We start from the raw sequence: 27451 nt of genomic DNA, 5'->3' as shown, positions 1-27451 counted from the left end.
CTGTTTTTAGCTGGAACTGCATAACAAACGTTTTAAAACCATGTAACAAGTTTGCCATCAGTTGACGCTCACCTGTTGGCCACGAGGTTGCGCTCACACACCGTTCACTCGGTTCTGTTTCTGCTTRCATGCGCATGCGCGTMTCGGTGACGGAGAGGAGCCCATTTCCTTCCAGCAGCAGCAGGCCTGGTAGACACACACAAACACAACACACACATATGCAGTCAGGGGACAGAAAGCCGTCAAAGCAAAGCCACGTTTCGGATTGTCCGACATTAGCCCCGCGAAAACTGGATGCCCCCAAACCGCAGAAGCTTCACTGATGGGCGTTTATCGCTAACCTCCAGCCGCATCTGCTCGACACCTCAGCGGTATCTTTTGGGTGAGTTGGCCACAGCGCAGTGACTGTTTTGTCTCTGTTTGTTGCTGTTGCTGCTCCTGCAGCTGCAGCGTTTTACCAGGGGGAGGTTCAGGGGCAGCTCTCCACGGAATGTTGTTTAATCTCAATGGTTTGGTGTTAAGCTTACATTTCCCAAACAGTGTGGGGAGAAATGATCCAAGACAAACCACTGCTCTGCCGGGCTAACCTTAAACCTCGCTCAGCGTTAGCGTTAGCTGCTGCTCAATGGTCAGTATCGTCGCAGGATCCATTATCGGACAGTAGTTCAGATGTATGGTAGGTCTGACCAGGTTTTACATTTTCTTTGTGTCTGCTAATACGGTTAGCAATATAATAACAAGCACCCGCACACAAAGCAAATMWTTTTTTTTTATGTCTCCTCTATGTGCTTATTTTAATGACCATTATGTCATTGGCGTTTCAGTAGTTGCACCCCAAACCACTGAGTCACCCCCTTTTTTTCCTAGCCTCTGCTTCCATATTCGGACAAGTTAAGATTTTCAATTKTAGAATTTTCTTCTCGGAACACCATTCATAAAGCTCTGGGTAAAATAAATTGGCATTCTGGAACAAAGGGGGAGGAACTGCTTACTGAGGTTTAGCTAGAGAGAGAATTAAAGTAAACAAATCTGTTCACTTTAAATATGTAAATATTGAGATTTACTACTTCGTTTTTAGCCTGATTAACTCATGTCCGACAATATATTTAGTAGCTTTAACGTAGAGCTAGAATCTGGTTAAACCTCAACCTTTTGTGGTTGTGCACTGCTACACATATTATGGGTCTCTTCTGACTTGACAACTGCAAGCTTCAGCAGCAGATAAATGAAACAATCTTGTGTTTACGGTTTGATCATTTCTGTAAAGCATGGATGAATAAAATGAATCGCTCCGTCCATTTAAAACGTGGCACACTAAGATACTGGCAAACACTTATTTTATTTTTACACTTATTTTATTTTTACACTTCTGGGTCCCTGCAAATTTTACATTGTTTAGCTTTTTCAGTTCATCGAGGTACACGTCGGATATGTTGAAACGCACATATTTGTACAAGCCATGACAGGACTGACAATAATAATTCATGTGTATTGGTGTAATATTACTGTACACATAGTTCCAGAGAAATTTAGGTGAGGACTGTCAGGTTAATCGGGTCCTGATCTTTAGYGTTGGGCTGTTCTCAGGGTACATCTCTTCTGATTAGTGTGTTATCTCAGTGTTTGCGCTTCTTATCTAGCATGTTGTCGTTTTTGTGGTAGGTCAGATTTGACCATAGTTCCTGTTCAGATCTTGTTGCCTCTGCAGGTTTGACCAACCATCAATTCTGGCATTAGTCTTGAATGTCTGGTTAGATTGGCATGTTGCTTGTAAGTGACTGACTTGGCTCTGTTTTTAATTGAACTCTTGACAAAAAAAAAAAAAAAATCAAACAAACAAAAAAAAAAAACAACCAAAACAAAACTCGGTAACACTTTATTTGAAGGGGGTTGAATAAGACTGTCATGACACTTTCATAAACATGACATAACACCTGTCATGAACATGAATAAACCTTCATGAATATTTATGACTGTTGTCATAAAGCGTCATTCGGTAAATTATGATACTTTTAATACAAAGTTGACATTATTCAAAATGTCTTTGTTATGACAACTTGACATTAACCAAGAAATCATTATTGTTTAAACTTTACCTCTCATAACATAAAGATACCTAATTTTTAAAGTGCAATCAATAATACTTTTTTAACAAATTTATATCAGTAATGATTTACAGTTGTCTAGTTTTCTTTTGACTTGATCAGCCAATTATGTGTTAGATTGATTCCCATTTTAATTAATTGTGTTTTCAAAGGACTAAATCATGCAAAAGAAGAAAAAATGGTATTCCAATTGTAACTTTTAATCTAACAGAAAACGAAGGACTTGAACAATTACTATTTATGCAGAAACATAGGTTCTTAAGTTTTTCTCTGACTTTAACTAACCTAAAAAAGTGCTTGTAAGAGCATACAGATAAGTGTCTGTAGACCCAAATTGTGGAAGTTCTTAGTTTTGATGCTTTTAATAGAATAGAAACATCAACATTTTCATTTAAATTTTTTCACCTGCCAATTGAGGCATAATTGTCCAATTCCAGTCTCTGGAATTTGAGAGCGTGTTGTGAATCTCTAATAGAAACCATTTAGATCAGATGTATAGCAGTTTTGAAACCGTACCTCCACAAAACCTTGGTAGACCTTGATACAGGCTCATGCCTAAATCGTGAAATGAAATGTCATCAGCTTGTTCTGTGCTGGTTAAGTGGGAGCTGATGATGAGAGCTGTGGGTATCTTATTAGAGAAATCTGTTCCCATGATTGTCTGGAGAGGGTAGGGGCTTGGCTTGGCATTCATTATCCTCTGAGGAATCTGGTGAACCAGACTGCAACATGTTAGCAATCCATATGCCAGATCTGTCAGGGCTGAACTGCTAGCCGTGTGCTCGGATATCTTGCCGTTTATTATGTTTTTGTGTTTTATTGTGGTTCTTGTCAAAAGGCTATAGTTTCAAGAAGCTTTCAGGTTGTAGTGCTTGACCCACGAGGCTGAAGCATTTCAGACGGACCCTGTGAACACCACTTTGTGCMGCTTGTCACACATTTCTTTGCCAGTAATCCTCGCTGACTCCCCATCAGGTGAGAGTTGTCCAGTTGAGGTGCGGCCAGCAGCACAAGACTGCTCTAAAAGCCTCACGTTGGCCGTCTTTTAATTAGCTCTGAATCCATTTTGAGGGAGGGCAGAGAGCTTGTCTCTGTGAATAGCAGTGTTGCTGTCTCATGTTAAGCTTTGAGGCAGGCTTATGTGCTCAACAGAGAAGAAATGGCTCCTCTGTCTGCACAGGATCCGTCTCATTGCTCATTTGAAAACCATCCAAGGCCCGCTGACCTCCACGTCCCCCCCCCCCCCCCCCACCCCGACATGTTTCTTCATCTTTTATTATCAGCGATGGCAATAAAAGAGGACAGATTTATTGGAGATTCTCATGTACAGTCTAACAGGATACAGGTATTTAAGGGCAACATTATATTACAGAAAGTATATAGTAGACCCTGCTAGCTCTGTGTCACGCTACATAGATGCATTCAGCACCAAAGTTTAAATAAAAGACAGCTCGTGAGTCTCTCACCCAGGCGTGCAGAGTTCGGTGTCTGATAAGAAACATGCTCATTATGGGTGATGCATTTTTATTATGGGCCTTGTAACATGCAAAGTGGGAAAGCATGTCATGGTCCACCTGAGTAGGAATTGTAAAGGAAATGAAAACTGACATACGTTCTGCACCTGCACTGCTTCCTCTTTCAGAAACAGATGCATCATACATTAAAACTGCACTCCCCTGTTTATGAGGTTCTAAATAGTTTCTTTATCGACATTCTGTGAATTATGGTCTATTTCATTGGTCTCCAATCTGTTTCCCATATAACCCTCTTGTCTTCTGTTTGTTTTGCCACATACCAACATGAGTTCACATCAGGGACTGTGCWGTTAAGATCATTTGTATATCAGTTTTTGATTTTTGGGGGATGAAAATGTACATGTTAAGCACAACAAGTATCATTCAAAAATTAGCACTTGTGAGTTAAATTAGTTCACAATAAACATGATTGTTTTTTTTATTCTCCCTTTATGTTCACCTAGGGAAACATATTCTGGCTTTACTTTATTACATGGTGAGAAAATTGAAAAGGATTTTTGTTTGAAAAKAAAAATCTACCTATTATTGCAAATTTGCAGAATAAATCAAATCTCAGTYGTTATTAAAGTCTTTTTGCAAGCATTTTTAATATTGCTACTGGCTGCTTGGATGCAATAWTTGATAGCCTGTCATATTCAGATTGCTCTGCACAACTTGCACATTTGACCAGTTGGATGAACTTTTGCTATCCCRGATGCCACACAACTGCTGTAGATGATTTGCCTGTAATATTAAAGTTCGCAGATATTGATGAAAACATCATGATGATGGAAAAGAAACAGAGGAAAGGGGKAAATGTGAGTAAATCAAAACCAATCTCCATCGCAATTTTTATGCATTGTGCTTAGGCTGCTGCCAGCTTCCTTACAGCCCTGTAAAGATTACGCATCTATACATTTTATTTGTAGTTTTTGATCCAGATTTTTGTTGTTCTGACCAACCATATAAAGTTTTGTTTAAAACTTTATCCTACTAAGTACTACAATATATAAAGACTAGCATCTGATACAATACACATATCTTTATATCCTCCTATAAAGATATATATTCCCTGTGTATAATGGGAAAAATGATAGTACACAATTCACCTCTGTCTCACAAAGCAGTGTGGTTCACTGATTTTAGAGAAAATAAAATGATCCAGTGTAATTCTGTTTAACCAATTCGCTGAATTACTACACAAAGCAGATAAATTATACTTTGAAAACCTAACTACMTTTTAATAAACAACAACCTTCCACAAATGGGTGTCTAACAATTGTGTACTTTTATAAAATCTGAAGAAAACACTGATGCCGAGTAAAAAATTATAAACCTCTCTGACTGCATGGGATTAACAGTTATTAGGAAACTCATTGGTTACCACAAAATGTCTTCTCTTTCATGAACAACAAAACATAAAATTAGCTTTCAATAGTTTTCTTCTWGAAGTTATTGCGCAAAAAATGTAAATTTATTAAACATTCATAATGACTGTGAGTCAGTCCAGCTGTGCAGGGAAATTTGTTTCCAGGTTCTGAGACATGAGCAGATCAAAAAATAAATAAAACATTGAAAGCCTTCTTTCCAGAAACACTTAAAGGCTTAATATTTTTAAAGCTGGTAGTATGTCTTTAAAGTAACAAAGCTGTTAAACCAGACCGAACCTGAAGCAGATATAATGAGGTTGCAGGCAGACCTCGGGGTGCACAGCATGTTGCTCTCTCAACTAGATAATCAGGTTAGTTGTTCTAGTTTGTTGTTGGCTGGTATGTAATTTTTTACTGTCTCCACCATTTTTACTTTGTTGTTCGTGTTTGATAAAGTGCCTTAGAATCAAATAGCTGGAGTAAAAGGATGGAGCATTTTATTAAAAGGAGTGGATTTTTGTTGGACAACTTTGATCAGGGTAAAAACTGATCAATTTCAACCACTGTCTAGCAGAATGGTGCATCATTAGTCAAACTTTAATTTAGTCTCAATTTGTGAGATTAAATTTGAAGTCTTTGTCAGCAAAAATATCAGAGAGCCAGCAGACTGTTAATAATGTCTTCGTTATTTTTCTTTAAATAGATGTCCATATGCTTTGAAGAAACATCAGTCTGRTTTGATATATAATGTTTTGAGCCTAAGAAGTGACTTGACCTGTTAATTAGCCATATTGTCTGCCTCAGTAGGACAACATTTTACTTTTTGTAGCTGTAACCAGTCCTTACTAGGGCTGTAGTGATACAATAATCTCACGATACGATACGATACACAATATTCTGCTCACGATACGATATATATTGCATATTGAGCAGACGATACAATTCAATACACTTTTGCGATTTTCTGAAAGATTTTAGAGGGACAGAGTGATTTTGGTGACATTTTGTGAGTGTTATAGAGTTGGATTTAATTAATTTAACTGAAAACTGATTAAAAGCACCAACTATACAATACCTGGCTCTAGTTGGACATGGACACAGACTTAAAGTTGACAGCTGGACAAAATGAATTAAAGAAGTGGTGAGAAAACGGGTTTCTTTTAATTGAAACAGTACAAACTGTAGCTTACATGCATTTGTAAAGTAAATAATACCTTTTTAACCTTGACACTTAACATCTGAAGGAATCACTCTAAGCCTGATGACCTAATCACTCTCCTGCCTCAGCAAGTAGTGAGTGAGCAAGGTGGCAGTTGGATGTTACGATACTTCCGGATGAATATCGTTTTTTTTATAGGAAAGAAAATATCGATATATATCACAAAATCGATATTATTACACAGCCCTAGTCCTTACCTCACTAAATGTGATACCTACACATGACGTGGTATAGTTTTGTTTTAACCACAACCAGTCCTGCTATTTTTTTTAGACAGTGGCTTTGTGAAAAACATTTTAAAGTTTGAAAGCTGAGCCGTGCTTTTCCAACCTGGGGACAGAATATATTTTACCACTACTCCTTCTCAGGAAATCATGCTGCACAGCAGAGTAGTGTGACTTAAATCTTGCGCAGAAAAATACTTACAAGTACACTCCCTGCTCAGTCTATCTTGTRGCTGCCTGGGGATCTTTTTGATGGCCAGGACTCTATTACCAGCTCACCTGAGTTTCAGTGTTTCACCCTCAAGCAGTAGAAGTTTCCCACTGGTAACCTCCTGACAGAGAAAGCGATGTTAAACTTTGTAACATTTCTAGAAACTAGCATTTCAAGCAGCTTTACATCCCATTTCTCTGATCAAATCTTGCTGCTTCACTTCTGCTGGCATTCTAGCAAGGATGAAATTAGAAAGGTTAAGGGAAATGAAAAGGGGAAGAAATCACTGCATTAACATTTCATGACTGTTTTGACTCGTTTAATTTTTAATCTACACCTATTTTTGGATTTCGCTCCTGAAATGCTGTAAAAAAAAGAAAAATGAGAAATGTTATTGCTCCTTCTTTCAACACTGAAGATATTTGGGAGTGGGAATTTGGGGAATCACACATTTTTTTAATGTAAAGAACATCTTTTCTACTGGTCTTAGTAGATTCTAACCGCCCATGTAATAAGGAAAAACATATTATTCCTATGTAGTTATTGTTTTGTAGGTTCATACAGAACTTACGGTCCGGTTAAATAAAGATTATGTCTTTTTCAAAATGTCTGTGGAGAGGAAAGTATGAGTTTTTGGAGCTTGTAAGCTTGGTATTTTGAGTACGTCCCTAATATGAACTAACAGGTTTCTTTCGGTCAGTGTCTTCTGTAAGTTGGATATAGAGTTGTAATATTTCAGAACTCAACCAGAAATCCTCAGCATTTATTTAATGATACTCTTCCATGTTATTCCACTAACCACTATGGCTTCAAACTAAAAGGGTAATTTCATATGAACTTTCCATTTATTCATTGTGTGGTGTTCATTATGTTAATGATACAAGTGATTTATAAAAGGTACACCAGTCAAAATAGCCAAAGCAATGTTATCCCTAAACAGCACATGAATCATTTATATTTTAAACAATATTGATTTTCTGTATTTTCCTTCTCCTATGAAACCAATAGTGGAAAAATAGTTTWAAAAAAATTATTCCAACAATACATACTCTGAATAACACTCATTTATTATTCAGAGTATGCAATCATCTCCATGTAGAGTTTGTTGTCATGACAGTTCTAAATTTTTATGACCATAGCAGAATTTATGTATTTAAATTTATAAATTAAAATAACATTTAGAATCTTWAAAAAATTTAGCCTGATTCTCCCATCATCTTACAGAAATGACTGAAGATGTCAACTCTGCTTCTCTCTCTGATTCTCACCGACATTTAAAAAAAAGTACTAAAAGACAACATTAATGTTTAACACCTCTGCTTTGTKTTTGGCTGCCCGTTGACACGCTAGACATCAGAGTTAATTATTTTCCATGTGGAGTAATGCTGATAAGAGAGACTGTACTTTGGCCAACTCAGATGTTCTCCTTGTTGAGAGGATTTCCTTATTGTTTTATGCCAGTTGTGACTGGAAGCTAACTTTCGTTTTAAACTGAGGGTGTATTTTACAGGACTATCACAYAGGTTTCAATAGAAAAGAAAGGAATAGATCATTTTTGTACATTTGACTAGGCCAAAGAGAGTGTAATACAAAAACTAGTATTTTGACACATTATTTTAAGAAGTTTACATGGTAGAAATCTGTTTACATAATATCTTGTATTGAAATTAATAGTAAAGTTGTATTAAGTTTTTTCCAGCACTATACTAAGACAGTGGACATGGTTATGGTCAGATTTGGGCATATAATTCTCAGTGTGATTTTTGAGTATACACTATTTACATGAAGTTTTTAGCTAAATTTAATTTAAAACTTCTTCTCTAACATCTCGTATGTTGCCAACATTAAAAACATCACCTTACACTAATGGTTTTATCTAAAAAAACATTTTTTGTTGTAACATCCAATTAAATTTATTTTGTAAGAACGAGAAAAAACATTGTTCACCAAAAACCAGGGAGGGACAGGTATGCCTACCCCAGGCTACATTCACTGGTAGAAAACAGTCACTCAGCAATTTAGATTTCAACTCATAAACGGGCTTTAAACCAAACAGGCTAACAGAAAATTTTATAACATTTTAAAACTTTAGTTAAGTTTATGTTGCTAACCAACTTGCATTTATTTTGGATTCTTATAACTGATTACTTCATATGCTGTTTTTTTTACAGTTACTAAAAGAGTAATACCAAATTGATTCAAATCACTTACCTATTCCCACAAAGATATCTTTGCTTCATAGCTAAACTAGAGCTTTTTGTTTGTTTTGCTTTTAGCTGCTGAGGTTTTCCACATTTCAACAGCTTGTCTGCTCAAAGTGTCTTCAGAAATGATAAGCTATTCATTAAATCTTACGTTCCATAACTTGCTGCTTGACTGTTGCTGGTATTCTAGCAATGATGTTAGAATCCAGATAATGCATTAAGTACTTTTTTAAAACTGTACCAATCTATACTTTACTAATAGGGATACCTACATGTGAGGTGTTATTTGGTTCATCTGTTTCTTGTATTTTGTTGTTTTTGTGACACATTTATAATATTAACAATGGACTTTTCAGTTTAAACTTTTTGATGCCTAAACAGAAAATCCCCTYCCAAACAAATGTCATGTCATTGGTTTCCTTTATAAGACTATTGCCATGTTTTCCTGTGTATGTGGACGTTTGCTGTAGTTGGTTTCACTGTAACATTGTGTTATTCTGTGCACTATCATACCAAATGCTGACATGATCACTCATGTGGTTTATACTCATACTAGTCAGGGAAGTATAAGGAAAACAATGCAGTCAGCAGGAAGAGAGCGTTTTCTCCATTTAAAGATGTGTTAAACTCAGCTGAGTTATTTTGGTAATCCTACGGTGGAAATAAATCAGTAGTGATGGCGATGACGGGGAGACTCTGGACTTCCTCTTTATTTCTCTATTGATGTTCTGCAGTTGTTTGAAGTTATGTATGCTATATCTCATGAATGTCTAGATGTGCTTTGTGATTTTTCAAGTGTCACATTAGAACATTTTGATGGAAATGGCAAAGTTCAAATTAACTTCCTCAATTTTGCAAAAAGGTTTTGATGGTCCTTTGCTGTATTTTTTGGCTTTTTTGAGAAAAAAAAAAAAGTTAAAATGGGAGATGGAAACGCATTTGCTGAGTAAGTTCTGATGCAGCAAACTTTCCCATCTACTGGTGGTGTCCAAATCTCAGCRCAGAGGGGAGGACTGTTGGCCTGGAGKGGTCAGCGAGAGTCACCAGAGGCTGTGATGGGAGTGGTGCGATACTTCCATCCGCAGGTGTGTCTGTGCCTTACAAGAGGCACAAAAGTCAGAAAAAAATTTAAGTCCACACCTCCAGCTCAGATGGGAGGAATCTCCATTTTTCTGGTAGTTTGCAACCTTTACACTTGATTTACTACAGTCACGAGTAGCGACGTGATGACATTAGAACCTGTGAAGCCTGGCTGGTTTTCTCCAAACCAATCGATGGAAACATGTATAATGTGCATTTTCTTTTTCTTATTTTTTTGTTATTCACTCAAAATTATGACAACTGGATGGAAACATAACTACTCTGTTGAATTTGTTTTGAATACATGTCAATCTGGGCAGTACATTCAAGCAGTTGGTAGGAGTGTTGCCTTACAATAAGAAGGTTCTGGGTTCTAAWCCAGGAATCTGGTCTTTCTGGATCGACTTGGCATGGTCTGCTTGAATGGGTTCTTTTCAAGTACTCCAACTTCYACCCCAATAGAGACCAATATAACCAACCAAACTAGCTAAATGTGTGCATGCATGATTGTGTGTCCTGTGTGGTGGACTSGTGACATATTCTGTCTCTAACCCAGTGGTCAGAAAATRCAGCTTTCAGATGTGTTCCTTGTCCTATACACTTGAATTAATTGACAAAATTGCGTCACTAGCAGCAGTCAAGCTCTACCGAGCTCTGCTAATGAGCCAATATTGGAGCCAGGTGTGCTGAAGTAGAAACATCTTAAGACTTGAAGCTAACCGGCCCTGGAGGACTGGAGTTTGAGACCTCTGTTCTAACCCAGTGAGTGCTGAGTGTACCCCCTTGTCTGATGAAGGCATGTTAGTTGTGTCTGCTGATCTTTGAACCACCTTTTGATTTTGAATGGTGAATGAAAGCGACAGCCAATGATGCAGTTTGCTTGGGTATAATTTAGGTACTTAGAGTTCACTCTTCCGTGACATGCAACCCGTACACACAGACCATTTGCTGATGTCGTCGAATGAAGATAAAGCTTCTCKTCTCAAGTTTCTGTAAAGCCTCTTCGGTCTCTTGGGAAAGTAGTACMGTCTCAAACATTTAAAACATGCAGACACTCCCTAGCTACTAATTCATGTTGTCATAGAGGCAGCTTGGATAAATGTTAGCCTGTGAATTAATTTTTCTGATCTGTGCCAAATGAGGAGCACTTCAGTCAGGGTGTGCATCGTTAGTACTGTAAGAGGGGCTTTATCTGACCTCACTYTGTAAAGCAATTTTCTCCAGATCCCTTCTGAATGTTTTAGTATATGATTTCTTTGCTGGTCACTTAAAGGGCTTTGATGCTGTTTTTACATCAGAAGTCGGCTGCTTGGATTMAATTTTGTTCCATTCAGCTGAGTTTATATTATGCTATACATATTGRGCTCCATAATTAACTTTTGCAMACTTTACTATCAAAACATTACATTGTTGTCATATTTTTGTAATTTTCTGTACAAGTTAATTGCAATGCATACAAAACTGAGATGCAATATTTTATAATCGTGTACCTACTTTTGTCTAAATGTATGCATTAATGCATTTAGAAAATATGGCTTTATCTAAAAGTAGCAGGAAAATGATKATCAAAATGTAAACATTATAGCAGCCTTGAATCTTTCTCATTTTGGGGTTTCAATCATTTTACAGCTCATCTTTGAAGCAGTTTTTTTATTTCATTTTAATTAATTTGTGTGCTAGAAACAACTTATAAACTCATCAAACATCTTTTCCTTAGTACAGTTTAGCATTGAACTGTGCACTAATGCCAAGCTGTATACCAAGGTTTTTAAAAGCTATTTTCCAAAGCTACAGAAATGTGACTGTTTCTACATTTTAAAGGCCTTTTTATTGAGTGTTAGAGGGAGTGGACCTTTCTGTTTTTAAATACATGTAATTAGATGATGCTATGCATTTTTGTTTTGGATGCTTGTGTTAAATTCATCCAGTGGTCCCATGTTTCTACACCATAGACAGGAAACTAGAACAGAAGTCAAAGTATAAACGTCTCAGATGATGGGGCAACGTGCGGAGGCATGCGGTGCTAGTAGAGAGGCGCACTGGGTGGGGAGGGGGCATCAGCACACCCCAGCTCACTGGATCCCATGAAACTGTAGCATTTTTTTCCACATATATAATCTCATACTTGATGTATAATTTTGGTGTCATCTGGGGATTTTGTCTGTTTATAGTTTATGAGAATTTGTGTGAATATTGTCACCTCTAAGGCTTTGTTTCAATAACCTGAGCTAGAAGTGAACAGGGCTATCATCACACATTGTGTTAGGCTTTCACTGAAGATTTCCCTGAGCACTTCTCTCTGCAGGCAGGATATGCAGATTGCTGCCTCTGCAAACAGCAGCCCTGCATTAGCAAAATGTCTTCTGTGCTACGTGCATATTTCTTTATGTGCATCCAGGGGTCTCTCACTCCTCAAACCTTGTTTCACTTGTGAAAAGAAGCTCAGAATATTACCTAGAGCTTTTTTATTTTTATTTTTATTTTGAGTTTAGTTTTGTTTAGTAATTCCTGGCTTGCTGTGTGGTTGTTGCAGAAGTCGTGAAGTTGATCAAAGCTTTGCTGTCGTAATTTGATGTGATGTGACCAAAGTGCTTAGTTTGGAGTCTCACACACACACTCTCACCCCAAGATCTTCAACAAAGCTAAAAAACAAAACATTGGGCTTGTTAATTCTGACAGTTTTCCTCCGAGATAATTAGGCTCCATTTTTAATGTAGACTAGGAAAGAAAAGAGTGACCTAGTTAGTTTCGTCTCTTGGGTTGTTCTATTGCGGCTGAATCAGTAACGAGTGATAAATGGTTATTTTTAAGGTGACTTTTAATTCTGAATCTGAACAGTTTGGTTGTGTTTATTAACCACTGAAGTAGCATAATAATTTTAGAGGTTCTGCTGTTTACCGTGCATACCAAGATGGAAGAAATGACAAATGTGTGTATCAAATCCTTTGTTTCAAGCTGTTTAATTTTAGTTGTCTTTACATGTTAAAGACATCATTAATTTTGGAAGTTTAAAAAGTAATTTGTCAGAAATGGTAAAAGAACTGTCTTTTAATAATATGCATGTAGCGCGCAAATGCCTCCAGCATGTGAACACACGCATGTTGTTGATTCTAAGCCGGGAAATGTGCATGCGCCCCACAGGGTGCTCCACAGTGTGCGCTAATGCTAGTCTGTGGTTGTGAATGAATAATTTAGCATGTTGGCATTGCTGGGTGGAGCCTGGATTATTCATAGCTGGCACAGGAAGCGACAGACGACTGTTGTTAATATTAAGGAGCCTCAGATGCAGARCGGTCTCATGCATTTTACACCCACCACCTCTCTATGCTCCTCACTCGTCTTCCTCCTTGCTGTGTCCTTGCTTCTCTAACCTCTGTCCTCTCCATCTGTGAGCATCATTTTTTCATATCGTTTTCCATCTTGCATCGCTGTACTCTCCACTCTCCATCTCTCTTGCTCTCGTGCATCTACCTTCTTTTTTCGGCGGCTAGTATAAACATTGAATCTCTTTCTCAATTTGAGATTACTTACTGTGCAGGTAATCTCTATAATCCCTTTCCTGAGCCACAACAGTGATCCAGGACAATTTGCAATTCCAGTTGCTGGCCAGCCTGTAGCTTCTCCCTCCCTCGCCTCTTTCTCTGCTCACTGAGTCTGATTTTTCTCCATTCTGTCTGTTCTGTTGCCACTGAATGCTTCTTTTATTGAAGAGATTTGAAGCTGCAGTTGCTGCTAATGCTGCTGCCATATTGTACCAGCACCCCACTGTGGCTGCCTCTAATGAGATTCTTTGTGTCACCATCGTCGTGCTTTGCCTCCTCATCTCCTCCTCTGTTCTGAATGGTGGAGTTGTCATGCTTAGCTATCAAAGGGGAAGGGGAGGCGATGAAAACAGCAGCCACAGCAGGCGGTATTCTAGCTTTTTTTTCCTCTATTATTTTTCACAAGCCCTAAAATGTTTAAGCAACTTCTGCGTATGCATCCATCTTTAAGGGACTGGTGATATGACTGGACTTAATACCACTTTCTTTTGAATTTGCAGCACATGATATGGCAATATTTAAAATCTTCTCTTCATCCCATTAATAATGTTCTGCTCTCTACTGCAGCTGCAAGCAGTAAGTCAGACTCTGACCCTCCTTTACACAGCAGGACAGAATTTGCAAATTGCAGCTGTTTTCCCACATAAGGCAAAAGCAGATGTTCTTTAACAAGTTGAGTTACAAAACAAAGCAGGAGTTTTGCTGAACTTTTTGAATGGAACTTATTAGAATTAGTACAGGTGCAAAAGTATGCTATACAGCTCATTATAAAATGGATAGCACATGGTCTGACCCACATTCAGACCGCACATATGCTAAACAACTGCGAGAACCCCAAAATGCCTCCTAAGCACAGTAATAGAACAAATGAGCCAGATACCAAAACATTAAACTGTGTTAAGAGATCAGGGACTGAAAGATTAGGCTTTTCAAAACATGTCATGTTTWGTTAGTGCTGATAAAAACTACAATCTGACTGGAAACTAAATTAAATTATCTGTATTTATTCTGCTATGTGATACTTAATGAACTGCGACAGAGACAGGAAGCCACTGACAGTGCAACCCTGAACGTAAAGCTGATATAAACAGCAGAAGTGTCTAGAAAGGAAAGCCCAGAATAGCAGCGTATTAACACTTCCTATGTTTTGTTAAAAAAAGGTGTAGTTTCTAGGTTAAAAATAAGTAGTCTACTTTATTAGAGGAACTTCGAGAAACGCATAGGTATACTGACAAAGCAGCAGGACACATATCAGAATTTAAACAGTTTTACATGTCTGAATAAATTTCTTACTCACCATTCGATAATGAAGTTCATGACCATTTTCTCTGATTATGAGCTTCATTTAAACTAAAGCTGGAATGGTTCCAAAAATGACTCCAATGAGTGTTAAAAAAATCCTTGAGGCAATTTTTTTGCCTCAATTYGTTCTCTTGTATTTACTGTTCAAGTGCTTCATTTCCCTTGTCCCCCATATGATATGTTTCACAGGGGACAGTGTTTGAGGTTGCACAACATGCGTTAACATTAACTGTGATGGAGATACAATTAGCAGAAATWTTTGGGCAAAACAATTAAAAAGTTTAGCTAGACAGAGTTTCCTTAGCATGGTGCCAATAAAAAATTAAGAGGATCGTATTTATGAAAGATTTCCAAGACAATTATCGTCCAGCCCTTCCTCAAATCTCACGGTTTTACATGTTTTAAGTGTTTCCTTTCTAACACACACTTGACTGATTAACAAGCCTTTCATATGATGGCATTTTGAGGAGGTAATTAAATCCTTTGAATCAAAAATGCTGGAGCAGAAACACTTCCAAAACATCTCTATAAATCTGAAATGTAAAACTGAGAACTCTAATTGGAGATGGTCTCTTTATATATTTTTCAGTTTCACTACATCACCTGATAAACAGTCTGTTTTTGTCATTTGTCTTTGACTGTGGGGGAGGAGGTTGAGCGATGTGTTCAGGAATTTTAAGTGAAACTGARCTTCCAGCAAATCGGACACAGAGGCTGASTGGGTGCTTTAGAAATGCACACTTAAATCATTACGTTGTCATTTTAGACTTTGTATGTGGCACAAAGATCCATAAATTGAATGTATTCATAATATTGCTTGAAGAAAGTGCAAAAGCATCACAATGCACATGGTAAAAACATTTATAGTTTGGCTAAAAGCTTGTTTAGTCTCCAGTCATCCACTTGTTGCATGCCTTTCTGCAACGCTGCTTCCCTTTGCGTCTCACACTTATTAATAGTTTATCCAGTCATCTCCCAAACACTTACACACTATTTACTATTGGCTGCTTCTACATGATGATGGTACCATTAACTTTGGCCACCACGTATCTAAGCTTTATGTCCCTTCAACATCTCTGCCAGATAGATTTGGACTGTCAACAAAATGAAATTAACATTCATGAAATACATTGAAGCGACTAAGAATTAATTGCGGTGAACTCCTGTCTATTCACTATTTAGTGTTTGTTTATTCAAGGTTTTTTTTTTTCCTATTGTACATGAAAATATACAAAAGAAAATGCAGCTTTGGAAGCTCCTACCTAGGCACAGTGCTAATTGACGCACTGTTGACTGGCCTTTGTAATTATTTATGTTAATGGCAGAAGTGACTGCCATTAAAATTTTATAATTTCAGCATTTTCCATGACAGACTGGCTGACGGCTTAAAAGAACAAACTAGAACCGCTACATGTAAAATGTTTAGCCTTCCTGCTATCTATTAAAGTCGACTTTGGTTCAATTTTTTTGCCAGTTCAACCAGTTGTCTACGGTAGAAAATGACCGGAAAAGAGTCACCTGGCAGATGGCTCTTTTCCATATCAGAAAAAGACGAGTAAAAAAAACAACTAGATGTTTTTGTTATTGTTTGTGGTGAAATCAGTTGTTGTTGTTCTTATTTAGCTCAAGCTCCATTACAGCCAACCAGTATAGATTGGCTGACCTGGTCTCAAGACCTAAATCAGGTGTTTTTCAACTGATCAGGATTGAAATCCAATTTTTCTATATTCATCAGGACTTAATAAGCTAATTTAGATTTTTAGTTTGCATACGCTTTTAAAACAAAAAAAAACAGCTCACAACTCTGCAAACACAGAGACTCTCCATTTATAAAAGGGGATATCCTGTAAAATCATCAGAAAATGGAAATCCTCTCAGCAGGCAGACCCTTCGGTTCAGTGTCTCCGTAATGTATTCGATGATGAAAACTGCAGCCTGCCTCTGTCTGCATGGATATTGTGTGGATATAAATAGCCAGATCTGGATGAGCGTGTGCTGAGCCTGGAACCGCGGCACACAGAGCTTAAACAATAAGCAACCATCACTGCCCTTCCTCCCCCTCTGCTTTCTCCACACCAGGAGCCTCCCAGAGCTCAAAGAGGGCCGGGGGTGAGTGAAATGGGTGGGCGGGTTCTTCTGCCTCCCTCTTCCTTTCTTTCTTCTGCTTCCTGCATCCCTGCTCTTGTAATCTGTCATCAGCAGCGAGCCCAGGCCTGTCACTTGTTACGTCAGAGAGGCAGGCTGGAGGGTTGCTCCCTGTCTGCCCACCTTTCAACCTGCATGTGGTGGGAGAGTTTTCACTCCTGCACTGCTTTAGCAGTCATTAAAAAATGATATTGGGTCAGTTTTGATCTGAATGTTTTTCTTCTTTTTTTGTTCTGTAAGCAGGTATTTTTCTACTTTGATATTAAAACAAGCATTCAAAATATATCACTTAATAATTAGATTTTTGCATTACAACTATTGCTAAAAACATCACAATATAATACTTTTTTATCTTTAATATCTAGTAATAAAGAATTTTTTCTAGTTTTATTTTATTGCATTGAGAACAAAAACAAGTATGTTATTTTCTTGCTACGTTTCAGCAAAAGGTTTAAATATTTGCTTTATACATTCACTTGAATGGAATGGGATTGACATCAGTGACTTTTCCTTATTAATCTATCGACTTTTTTTCTTTTTTAGATTGAAAATTCATTTTCCTCAAAGCAGGAGATATTTTAATATTGTTTGCATGACTGAATGTGCTAAAAATTGGAACATTGATTAATTCAGACACATCTTTCCATAAACAAATATTTACAGGAGAATACAGCTGAATATTAAGGTCTCTACTGCTCGTCGGTAGCCCCGTCATGCATGTATTGTATCCTCCTGTTGGTTTCAAACTAAATCTTACAGAGCATCCAGTCCTCCTGTTCATTATCACCTTACATGAAGCCCCTCCACTTCAGCTTTGACAAGATTTAAAACTCTTTACAACTCGACTCATTTCACAATGAAAGCAGACGCTTTATTAGCCATGTTCTTTAAAGTACCGCTCCAGACTGCTGTCAGGGTTTTTTTTTTTTCTTTTACAACAATATAGAGAAAAACTGCTGTCACTCATTTTGAAGGTTACATAAATGAGGATCRTTTTCTAAAGACTGTGTCGACTAAAGCATTTGATTTAAAACTTGACATTAATGATCACTTACGTTGACTGGTCGTGTCAGCTCTACACAACAGTGGAAGAAGTTGAAATCAGCAAAGGAAGGAGAAAAAAAATCTTCGTCCTGCAGTACGTTGTTCTTCTGTTTGGTAATGTGATGTTAGCCTGTCAMGTAAATAAACAATGTTTCTGTTCACCAATAGACAACCTAACTCAACCTATGGTTGCATTTCTTTTAGTATTGGGAAAATTCCCACTTTATTTGTCTTTAAAGGGGAAAAGTGACACAGTTCAGCTTGCAGCTGCTCTTAAGTAGGAGTACGCTATGGTCTGAAGTAAAATTGCCCAAACTTCCCCACTTGCAGTCTGACGTGTCATTAAAAGCTATTTTAACGGCAGGCATGGTATAACAGGAATTTGTATAGTTTTGAAATGGACGTATTAAAACCATAATGTATAGAGAGTTACAAACTGGACTGAGTTAAACTGGACTGTGAATTTACTGCAGTACTGTTTTGATCAGATGTGTATTTTACAACACATTACAAATTCTCCTCGTAGTTTTAGGCACATTAGTTGCAGAGTTATTGGTTTACCTGCATTAAGAAAACAACATTAACTTGGAGCTTACTCTTCTGGGTACAATGCGAAGGAGATACTTTGTTTCTATGTGAAGAGGGAAAGTATATAGGCTCATGTTGTCATTGTAATAAATTTCCTCAGCAATGTTTTTGAAAGGCCTTTTGTGGGATCTGGGACGCATTGACAGACAGATTATTCCTGAGATGTCCAGAGCAACGWGGAATAGCCTGCAGCCACAGTTTGTCGTCCTTCCATTCCAAGCACAGTGGGTGTACAAGGCTCAGATTTCATGGGAATTAGATGCAATTTCTGGTTTAAAGCTCAACATAATCTTTGTTTGTATGAATTATAAACCTAAGGAAAGTAGTCAATATTGTTACTGTGTCTTGTCAAGACATGTTCTTCTTTTTTTAAGCCATGTTCAGTCACCATGTGTGAAAAAAACAAACAAAAAAAACCCTTGACATATGTCTTTGTTTGTTGCTCTAAATCTCAGGTTGTGTTGGACTATATTTGAACTTAGTATAAATGTTTAAAAATCTCCAAATAATTTAAATCCAGAAGGCCAAAGCTATCTTTCTGTTGCTACAGAATCCTACAAATGATAAAACAAAGGTCAGGGGGAAAAAAAAAAACAGTCCAGCTAAATAAAAAAAAAAAAAAAAAAGGTGATGGTCGCTGGAAACATTTGATGTGGCAGATGGCAAACAGAGCCACAGTCATCATGGCTGAGCAAGCAAGAGCATCTCTTAATTTATTTCACTCTCTCATGCCTGTCTGATACTATTCAGCTTGAATTTGAAAGTGTAGCTTTATGCTCATCGTTAACTTTGAATTTTTTTGGATTTAGTTGTAATAGGTGGATATGTTGTATAGAATTGTGAGTTTGTATTATAGTTGCCTTGCCTTTTATTTCTCTGCTTTGCTAATGATGTTAGTTTTTGTTCCTAATTTGCAGCGTTGTGCTGTTATTCTACGTGTATGTGCCACACTAGGGCACATATATTTGTTTATTTTAATGTTTAAGTAATTACATTTTCTATCAGTTCTATTTAAAAGTATGTTGTTGGTACTTTCAGTTAAATCATTTAGCAGTTTTGTTTTGACTTACAGAAGAAGCAGCGCTGCATAAAAATGTAGTTTTAGTCCAACTTTAAACCCCAGACATCATAGCTATGGGATACCTGAAGCATGTGGACGTAGTGACTGCTGGGATGGGAGACTGCTCTGCGAGTGAGAGAGATTTGAGAACACCGAGGCTAAGGATGTCCAAATCTTGACCCTTATTCCCACAGCCTGCTTCCTGGTTGACACAAGCCCCTGTGTACTGTATTGCAAATCAGAAATAAAAACATGCAAACAATAGGGGTTGCACAATGCAGTCTGGTTATGGCCAATTTAATAGTTTTCTACATTTTGAATACAATTTCTCCCATTTTGTATTTAAAATGCTAAATCTGGCAGGTTCTTGCAAAAAGGATATTTCTCTATATATCGAAAAACAACCTATTAGTAACCTGAATATATTGTGGAGTTTTTATTTCTTTTAAATCTTCAGATTTTATTGCTGCAGGCAGCTTTACTGTCAAGTGCTTTACATAGAGGGAAATTTGACGCAGCCACGAGTCATTTGTTGTTGACAGTTCCAAGCTGTCCTCTGTGCAAACTCTCAGCCCTGTAAGCATTTTATTGTCAGCCTGTACTGAATATTTGCATACCCGACAGATCGTATTTCCATATTTTTCCACACTTTTCCACACTTTTCTCTTTGTTGCCAATACACTTTACAGTGAAAGCTTCATGCTCTGCTTGTGTGGGACTTTACTAAAACTTTACTGCACTAAAATTTCCATGTACCACATGACCTTTTTTGAATTGCCTGCAGTCTAGAAATAAATGAAGGGGTTTTATGTCCTAAATAAATATAATCTGTTTGTCAGGAAAGTGTTTCCTTGTATAGGTCAGCAGATCACAGAGCAGTCAGATCTTGGCAGGGAATACCAGCATTATGATGACCTTGAGTGAAAAGACTTGATGCGTCTTACGATCCCAAATTCTTTCTCAAACTARATGGCTTTGGTTCTCTTGTGAGGGAAGAGTCTACTAGCGTTCTTTCAGCTAGCAACAAGTGGRGGAGGAGAAGTACCATGTCATTCCATACTTGACGCAGCTGGACAAAACTCTGCTCACACGTTTTCTTTTTAGCATGTCCTTAAAAGGACTTTACATCAWAAGATGGTATGATGTGATACTTTTATCACAACTCGTCCTCTCCATATTTGTGATGGTCTGACAAAGTGTAGGTGGGGATGTAAGTTTTGACTCATTTAGTGGAATAAGTCTACTACTTGAGTGATATGTATGCCCAGCATTTGCTTATTTTGACTATTGCAAAACATGACTTGTGTTTCAAAACTGGAAAAAAAAAAAACATTTATGCACTTGATTCCATCGCTGTTTAATTCTTACCTGGACAAAGTGTCCCAATTAGCATTAGCAAATTAAAACACATTTTCTCCATGTGTCTATAATTAAAATTAATAAAATAAATTGAACACAGCCACATTTTTATAAGTCTTTTGTGTAAAACAAGTACAGGTTACTATTACTAGACATGCTTACTAATTTACCGTCTTCAGCAGCTGCACAGTTTTCCATAGTTTTAATAAAATCTTGGCTGTATGTTTTTGTCTGAGGGTTTACCACATTTCCATTTTAAGCTCCAGGTCTACATTTCTGCCTGGGGTTTGACTTTCTTAAGACGTTTTCCACAGCTTTATATTATCATCCAGCAAATTGAAATCCAGAAATCTTGGACAACTAATATTTTTCTTTAGAAACTGCAAACTTAATGTGCTTCAGTGGTATATTATTTTCAAGGACAGGTCATCTTTAAGTAGCTGGTTCTCTTCAGTGATGTATCAGGCAATCCCCAAAAATCTGAATTGATTGGCTTTTGATAAATTAAATGGGTGCTAATTTGCCTGCTACTTTTTTTTTTCCTTTGCTGAATTGTGGCACATTTTTGTAATAAGCACCGTTTCAGCATTACTGTCTCAGAGATTTGTAAATACATAATGCTTTTCATAGCAAACCRATTTAAACTTGGATGCACCATGATTTGAATCTGAATGGAAATGAAAATAAAGGGATGCAGATAAAGCACTTTATTTTGGGTATCTAAATAAATACAACTCATTACACCATATTTCAGACGTTTTGTAATTTCTTATCAAATAAGTGATTTGATTTAAACATTTAGCAAAAATAATTTTGTTTTTACTTCATGCGGGCTGAATTTTAGTCTAAGCTAAATTTTAGGTTTAAAAAAAACATGCAGAAGATTGCAGAAAGCACAATAAACACAAAGCTGCTGAAGATGGGGAATGTTGCATATAGAAGTCTCTCTGTTGCAAATGAATAGTGTCATTTGCTGACCAGTCGTGGAATTCGGTTGGAATGTTGCAATTATTGTGCATGCAATGCTCTTCTTTGTTGAGCGTAATGAGAGTTATTGTCTAATGCTTGCTCATTAAATTCAATTTTACCCAGAGCTATTGATTTCAATCTAGCATAAATAAAAGACAAGATGACATTCCCAATGACCAGTATTCTGAAATGTTTCGATGAAGCTTTCCYTTTAGACCGTCTTYTAGATTGCCTTAAAATTAACGTGGCACAGAGAATGACTCAGTCCGAGGTTTCTCAGTCTTAAGATTTACTTACTGCAGTCTGAACAATAAAACATTATCTTTTGATTCATGTTTAAACTTTCATTTATCCAGAGAACCATCATAAAGGAACACTTACTTAAATATTTTCTTTTTCTTGCAGCAAAATTATAGGGTAACCCCCTCAAAATAGTAGAGAWTTGCTTGTAAAGTTATGAGTGAAAACTCTTAAGTTGTACCAATAAATAAATGTCCAGAACTACTCCTCTGTCAAGACACGGGGAGAAACTCTGCAGGAGTTGAATTGTAGTTGAATATTTAAAGGGTACACTGATTATCTTTACAAACASCTGTTTTTATTCAAATTCTTTTCATCTGTTCTCTTAGTAGGTCATGTCAATTCCTCAAGTTTTATGGACGTTTCCGATTCCTAAAATTGTCAAAAATAAGAAATGAAATCAAACTGCTGGATGAGAACTTCTGGTCATATTTCATGTCCAGAAAATCTGAGTGGATAAATATCACCAATCTGTATGAACACCTGCAGGTGTCTAAAAAGCAAACTTCATTTTTCACTGCAGATTTAAAGTGTGTGAAGCAGAACTGAAGTGCTTACAAAGAGAAAATGTGCTTTCCTTTGTCCTTTATCCCATTTCTGGTTCTGTCTGAGAGTTTGTTCATGCATTGTTTCTTTGCTCTAAAATTTCCAGTGATTGCATCGTTGTTGGTTCACCACTATCTCTGTAGTAGAATAAATAAGGTCTCCAAAGCATTTTAAATTTGACTTGTGATACAGATCTTCAGTGCAGAGGATGTACATTTGTCCTGAAACGTCCTATTGGTCGTTGTAATAAACCTAGTTTCAATGTGCTGCATCTCCTGGATCTTCTTTCCAAGGTTTTGTTATTTTCTTGTAGAATTATTGTTCCATTCAAAAGTGCATAAAGTGGCATGATTCTTTATTCACCAGCAGAAGAATGAGAAGTCACAAGGCCTTACTGAGAACCACTCAACTCCCTTAAGAATAAAGATTTGAACAGTTTGATGCTAAAGCTCCTGAATAGCTCGCAGGCATTCTTCACTCCTGGATCGAGATAAGAATAGCATTCSCTTGTYTCTCCTCTACCACTTTGCCAGCAAGTGTGGCTGAGAGTTGGTGTTGCAGAAATAAAGAAGGGCAAAAAGAAAAGAAGCGTGTTCCCTTTGGATTCACCAGAGCAGCCTAGTCTCAGACAAATTTGGCTCTGTCAGTTTGCATACACATCTGTTCTGGTCTGAAATTAGGCTATTTCCTGTTTCAACACAGGATATGGTCATGCTGCGAAGCTTATTGGTGCTCTCTGGTCGTTGCACTCCTCTTATACACAGGAACGAGAGATTTCAGAATCTCATTTATGTATTTATTTATTTATTTTATTAGCACCTACCTATTTTGGTTTTGATATTTGGTCCAGAATTCAGTTTRTAGTTTTGGATGCTATTGTTCGTCTGCGGACCTGGCCTTGTTGAGATGAGTTGTGATTGGTTTAAAAGTAGCCACAGACACTTTTGTCCATGTTGCTCTCCAGATACAACTCAGTTCTCCCTTTATAAAGCTTTGGAAAATGTGCGTCAGCTACTTCCTCCTTGTGTTTCTCCACCCTCCTTGTTTCAACTTCCTGTTTTTGGCACAAGCTGGAAGTAAGATGCTTTGAATGGGAGTCACTGGTTGCTGTTATCCAGTGACTGCTACAGTTACCTAGTGTTCTGCTTCTGATTTGTTGTTTTGAAAATACACATATTTTGTTGTAAATTCAGAAAACTGACTGCTTTGGTTTAGCCAAATATTTTATCTTGTTTTACAAGCATTTCAGCCTGTCTATGGACTAGTGCATCTGACTGAGGCTAAAAGCAAAACTCCTGCCCTCAACATTACAATCAAACCATGCTCCATTTATTTTACCTCTGAAGTGGAAAACCATAACACTTGCTATGGTTGCTTACGGTCATTAACTGCAGACTACAGATTTGCCAAGAAATTGTCTGTTGAACCGAATTGCCAGATTTTTAGCTTGATCAACCCTGACCAATGACCACACATGAACTTAAAAGCAGTCAAACTAAAAATAAACAGTTGACATTTTTCAAATTGCCTGTTTGCCTGACTGTTCATCTTAATATACTTCAGAATAGGGGGTATKAGCTGAAGCTCAAAGTTGATGAATAAAAGATGGACCTTGAAATTCAATAAATGTGACCTATTGGGCACCAAACGGGGTTGCCATTATTTGAGCTTTTTTATATTGAATCTGCACTTGCTGTCATCTGCAGCCGATCCCTCTTCATTTCTAGGTGAATCGGTTAGAGGTGTGAATCATTCCTCTGTCTTTCTCAATCTGCATCGCTGCATAATAAGCGTCCACATGAGTTATTGTGTGATAAACTGCATTCCAAACTTGATTTCTCCCTCTGATAGTTCAGGGTTGTTAGAAGTTTTGAAGGTTGTCTCAGTGAGTACACKTTTTTTTCCTCACAGTTTTTGAGACACATTTGCACGTGTTGTGTTTTTTTTGGTGGAAGGGAGGACAACAATGAGCAGAGGGAGAATAAGTGTGATTTATTTCAGTTTGTACTTGAAAGAATCTGTAGAGTTCATGACAACAAAAGTGCATATTTCTGTATTGTTTAATGTGCSTTATTCCTAATGTTGTTGGCTTTTGTGTGTTAYAGCTCTGATGTTACTAGCTGAACAGTGACCACTGCCTGCCCAAGGACACCTGCTGCCCAATTCCCCTCATCATGTCTGGGATCCATGTAAGGCTGTTTGTCTTGTTTGCTTTCGGTATACTTGAGTTTCTGACAGGCTAATGTTGAACTCATTTTTGACTTTTGCATGTTTATCATACAAGTCATCTGCAGAACACTTTAAGGAGTGGCCTTAAAATATGTTTCTCGCCCTCTTTTAAGAACGCACTTACTAGACGTCTTGCAGAAATATTTTTTTTTTTTTTTTTTTTTTTACAAATGACTGAACTAGGTTTATTTTTAAATTGAAACGTAAGCATTTGGTTCCTAAATTAAATAACTCATTATAGAAGTTTAGCCACACCTAATCATTAATCAAACTGTATTAACCATAAAGCTATGAAGATTGGAAAGCTTTTCTGTGCTGCTGTCGTCCACATTTGTACCAAATACTAATGTTTGACGATTGTCAACCTTTTTCCAGCAACATTTCTAATAAAAGCTCAGTTGTGTTCTGTCAGATTCATTTTATTAGAMAAATCACATATCCAATAATGCATTAACATTAGCATTGGCCAATATCAGTCATTTTTAGCATATCAGTATTGGCCCATCAATTAAAATAAAATAATAACTGTTAAATATGAGGAAGCTGAAGTAATATYGGATATCTTTTCAGGTGCGAATTTCCATAACGGTACATCCCTAATTTGATCAGCTTTTATTATATTACATGACGTAATACTGTTGCATTTATTTCTGAATTAATGTTGCAGTGAAAKATGTTAACATTTCAGAGATTGAAGTCTTACATCTTCATTTAATCATCAAGCTGAAAGAATAACAAAAAAAAAAAAACACCCTGACTGTGAGCATCAAGGCTTCATCTTTAGCTGACCTGGTTCTATTGGCCAGGTAAACTGTGGGTAGTAAAGGAATGTCTTTATATTGCAATGTCACATGCCATGCTAAGAGCTTAACATAACAGTGCTTCTTCCATTTTCCCAACACAATCCAAGTAGAGGCGAGGAGAGCATATTACTGCTGCCGGATAATATTTCTCACCAGCAGATAGCATGTCGGYGACAAACTTCACTTTTTGGGGGAAGAAAGCCACAGACTCACAACTACGGCTTAGTACTTTATTTTGTCTCATTCACATTATTATTTAAGAATGGTTTCAATTAGACCTGCCAGAAAACATCAGGTCAGCAGTTTTAATGATGACAGTGTGTTAATCGTGATGGGTAGTCTGCACTTATGGATTATTCAAAAATATTACATCAGCATTACAGCTTCATATAGATTATTTAAAGCCTTCTAAGCATTYATTCAGTTTGGAATTATTAAGATAAACAATTACTGTCTTATTAGAAATTGAACTTTCATTTGTACTACATGACAAAAAATTGAAAGAAGATGCAAAGAATAAGACATTTGAAATAAACTGCTGTCTTCATGGGTTTGCCTAAAAAAATYAGTCAGTTGCTGTTTGCAATCTCACTAAAACTAGGAAAACGGAGCACATCACCATAGTCATCATCACCACAATCAACATTCCAGAACTCTAAAGTCTTCTGGTTCTGGTCTGCTCTGCATCCCCAGAATAAGAAGCAGCATTCAGTTTTTACATCACTAAAACTGAAAGATCCTGAAACGCCTGTTAAATACAGGCTAAACCCCCTCTTCCTTAGAGTTGCCTTTATTAAAACCAACTGGGATATTGATTATTAGATTTGATATACATTTGCCTGATGACGACCTTTGTCACACACAGACACACATTTGTACTGCCACAGTGCACTCTGCCACCCTTTTTTTTTGGTGAGCAGGAGGGTAGAAAACGTATTTTCCAGTTTGTCCGTAATGTTGCAATAAGCATCAACTACAAAGTTCCTCGAGGAATTTTAACAATGTAACAATGTAAATAAACCATTTGAGGAATTGTGACAACCCTACTACAATTTAAAGATGCTTTTTCTGTGTCTTCTGTGTAGCAGGTGCCATGGTCGTCTGGCACAGAATGCGTTGCCAAGTATAACTTCAAACCTGGCACTGAACAGGACCTGCCTTTCTGTAAAGGAGATGTACTGACCATCATTGGAGTCACCAGGGTAAGAATTACTGTGTGAGGCTCATTTCACAAGTTGCATTCTCAATTTAAATGGAATGACAAGCATTAAGGTGTGAATAAGGGTGGTATTCACTTTGTATTTAGGGTGTTGAATGCACACAGGGAGTGAGGGCTGATCCATTCCAACAGAATGAGCTACTACTATTAAAATTGCGGAAGCAGTTCATGCACACAGTGATTTGCAGTTTGTGGTGATGTCTATGTCCAAAGGAACAAACGGTGAACATGCGAGCATCAGAACTGGACCAAGCAAGAGAAGCTGTTGGCCTGGTTTTATGAATCATGTTTTCTTTTTCGTCATATGGACGATCAGATGCATGTGGATTGCTTACCTGAAGAATAGTACCAAGATGAACTATGGGAAGAAGGAGACGGAGAGCAGACGGAGTGTAATAATTATTTTTGGTGGGGCACA

The 27451-nt window shown here is 37.3% G+C and overlaps 1 protein-coding gene across 2 annotated transcripts in view; it reads left to right on the top strand.

Moving 5' to 3' along the window:
- Positions 1 to 146: 146 nt before the first annotated feature.
- The window catches only part of cskl (c-src tyrosine kinase-like), a 42539-nt gene continuing 15234 nt past the window's right edge, over positions 147 to 27451 (top strand). The window contains exons 1-3 of one of the 2 annotated variants that reach the window (XM_008405517.2): positions 147 to 382; positions 24888 to 24971; positions 26903 to 27016. In XM_008405517.2, the coding sequence (XP_008403739.1) occupies positions 24957 to 24971; positions 26903 to 27016 (129 nt within the window). In that variant the 5' untranslated portion in view covers positions 147 to 382; positions 24888 to 24956. Of the gene's footprint in view, positions 383 to 24887; positions 24972 to 26899; positions 27017 to 27451 lie in introns of both variants that reach the window. The other variant, XM_008405516.2, reaches the window with a different exon arrangement.

Source organism: Poecilia reticulata, linkage group LG3 (genome assembly GCF_000633615.1).
Source record: "Poecilia reticulata strain Guanapo linkage group LG3, Guppy_female_1.0+MT, whole genome shotgun sequence".
Lineage (NCBI taxonomy): Eukaryota > Metazoa > Chordata > Actinopteri > Cyprinodontiformes > Poeciliidae > Poecilia > Poecilia reticulata.
The sequence above is the reverse complement of the archived record's forward strand: the minus strand, read 5'-3'. Positions and strand labels throughout refer to the sequence as shown.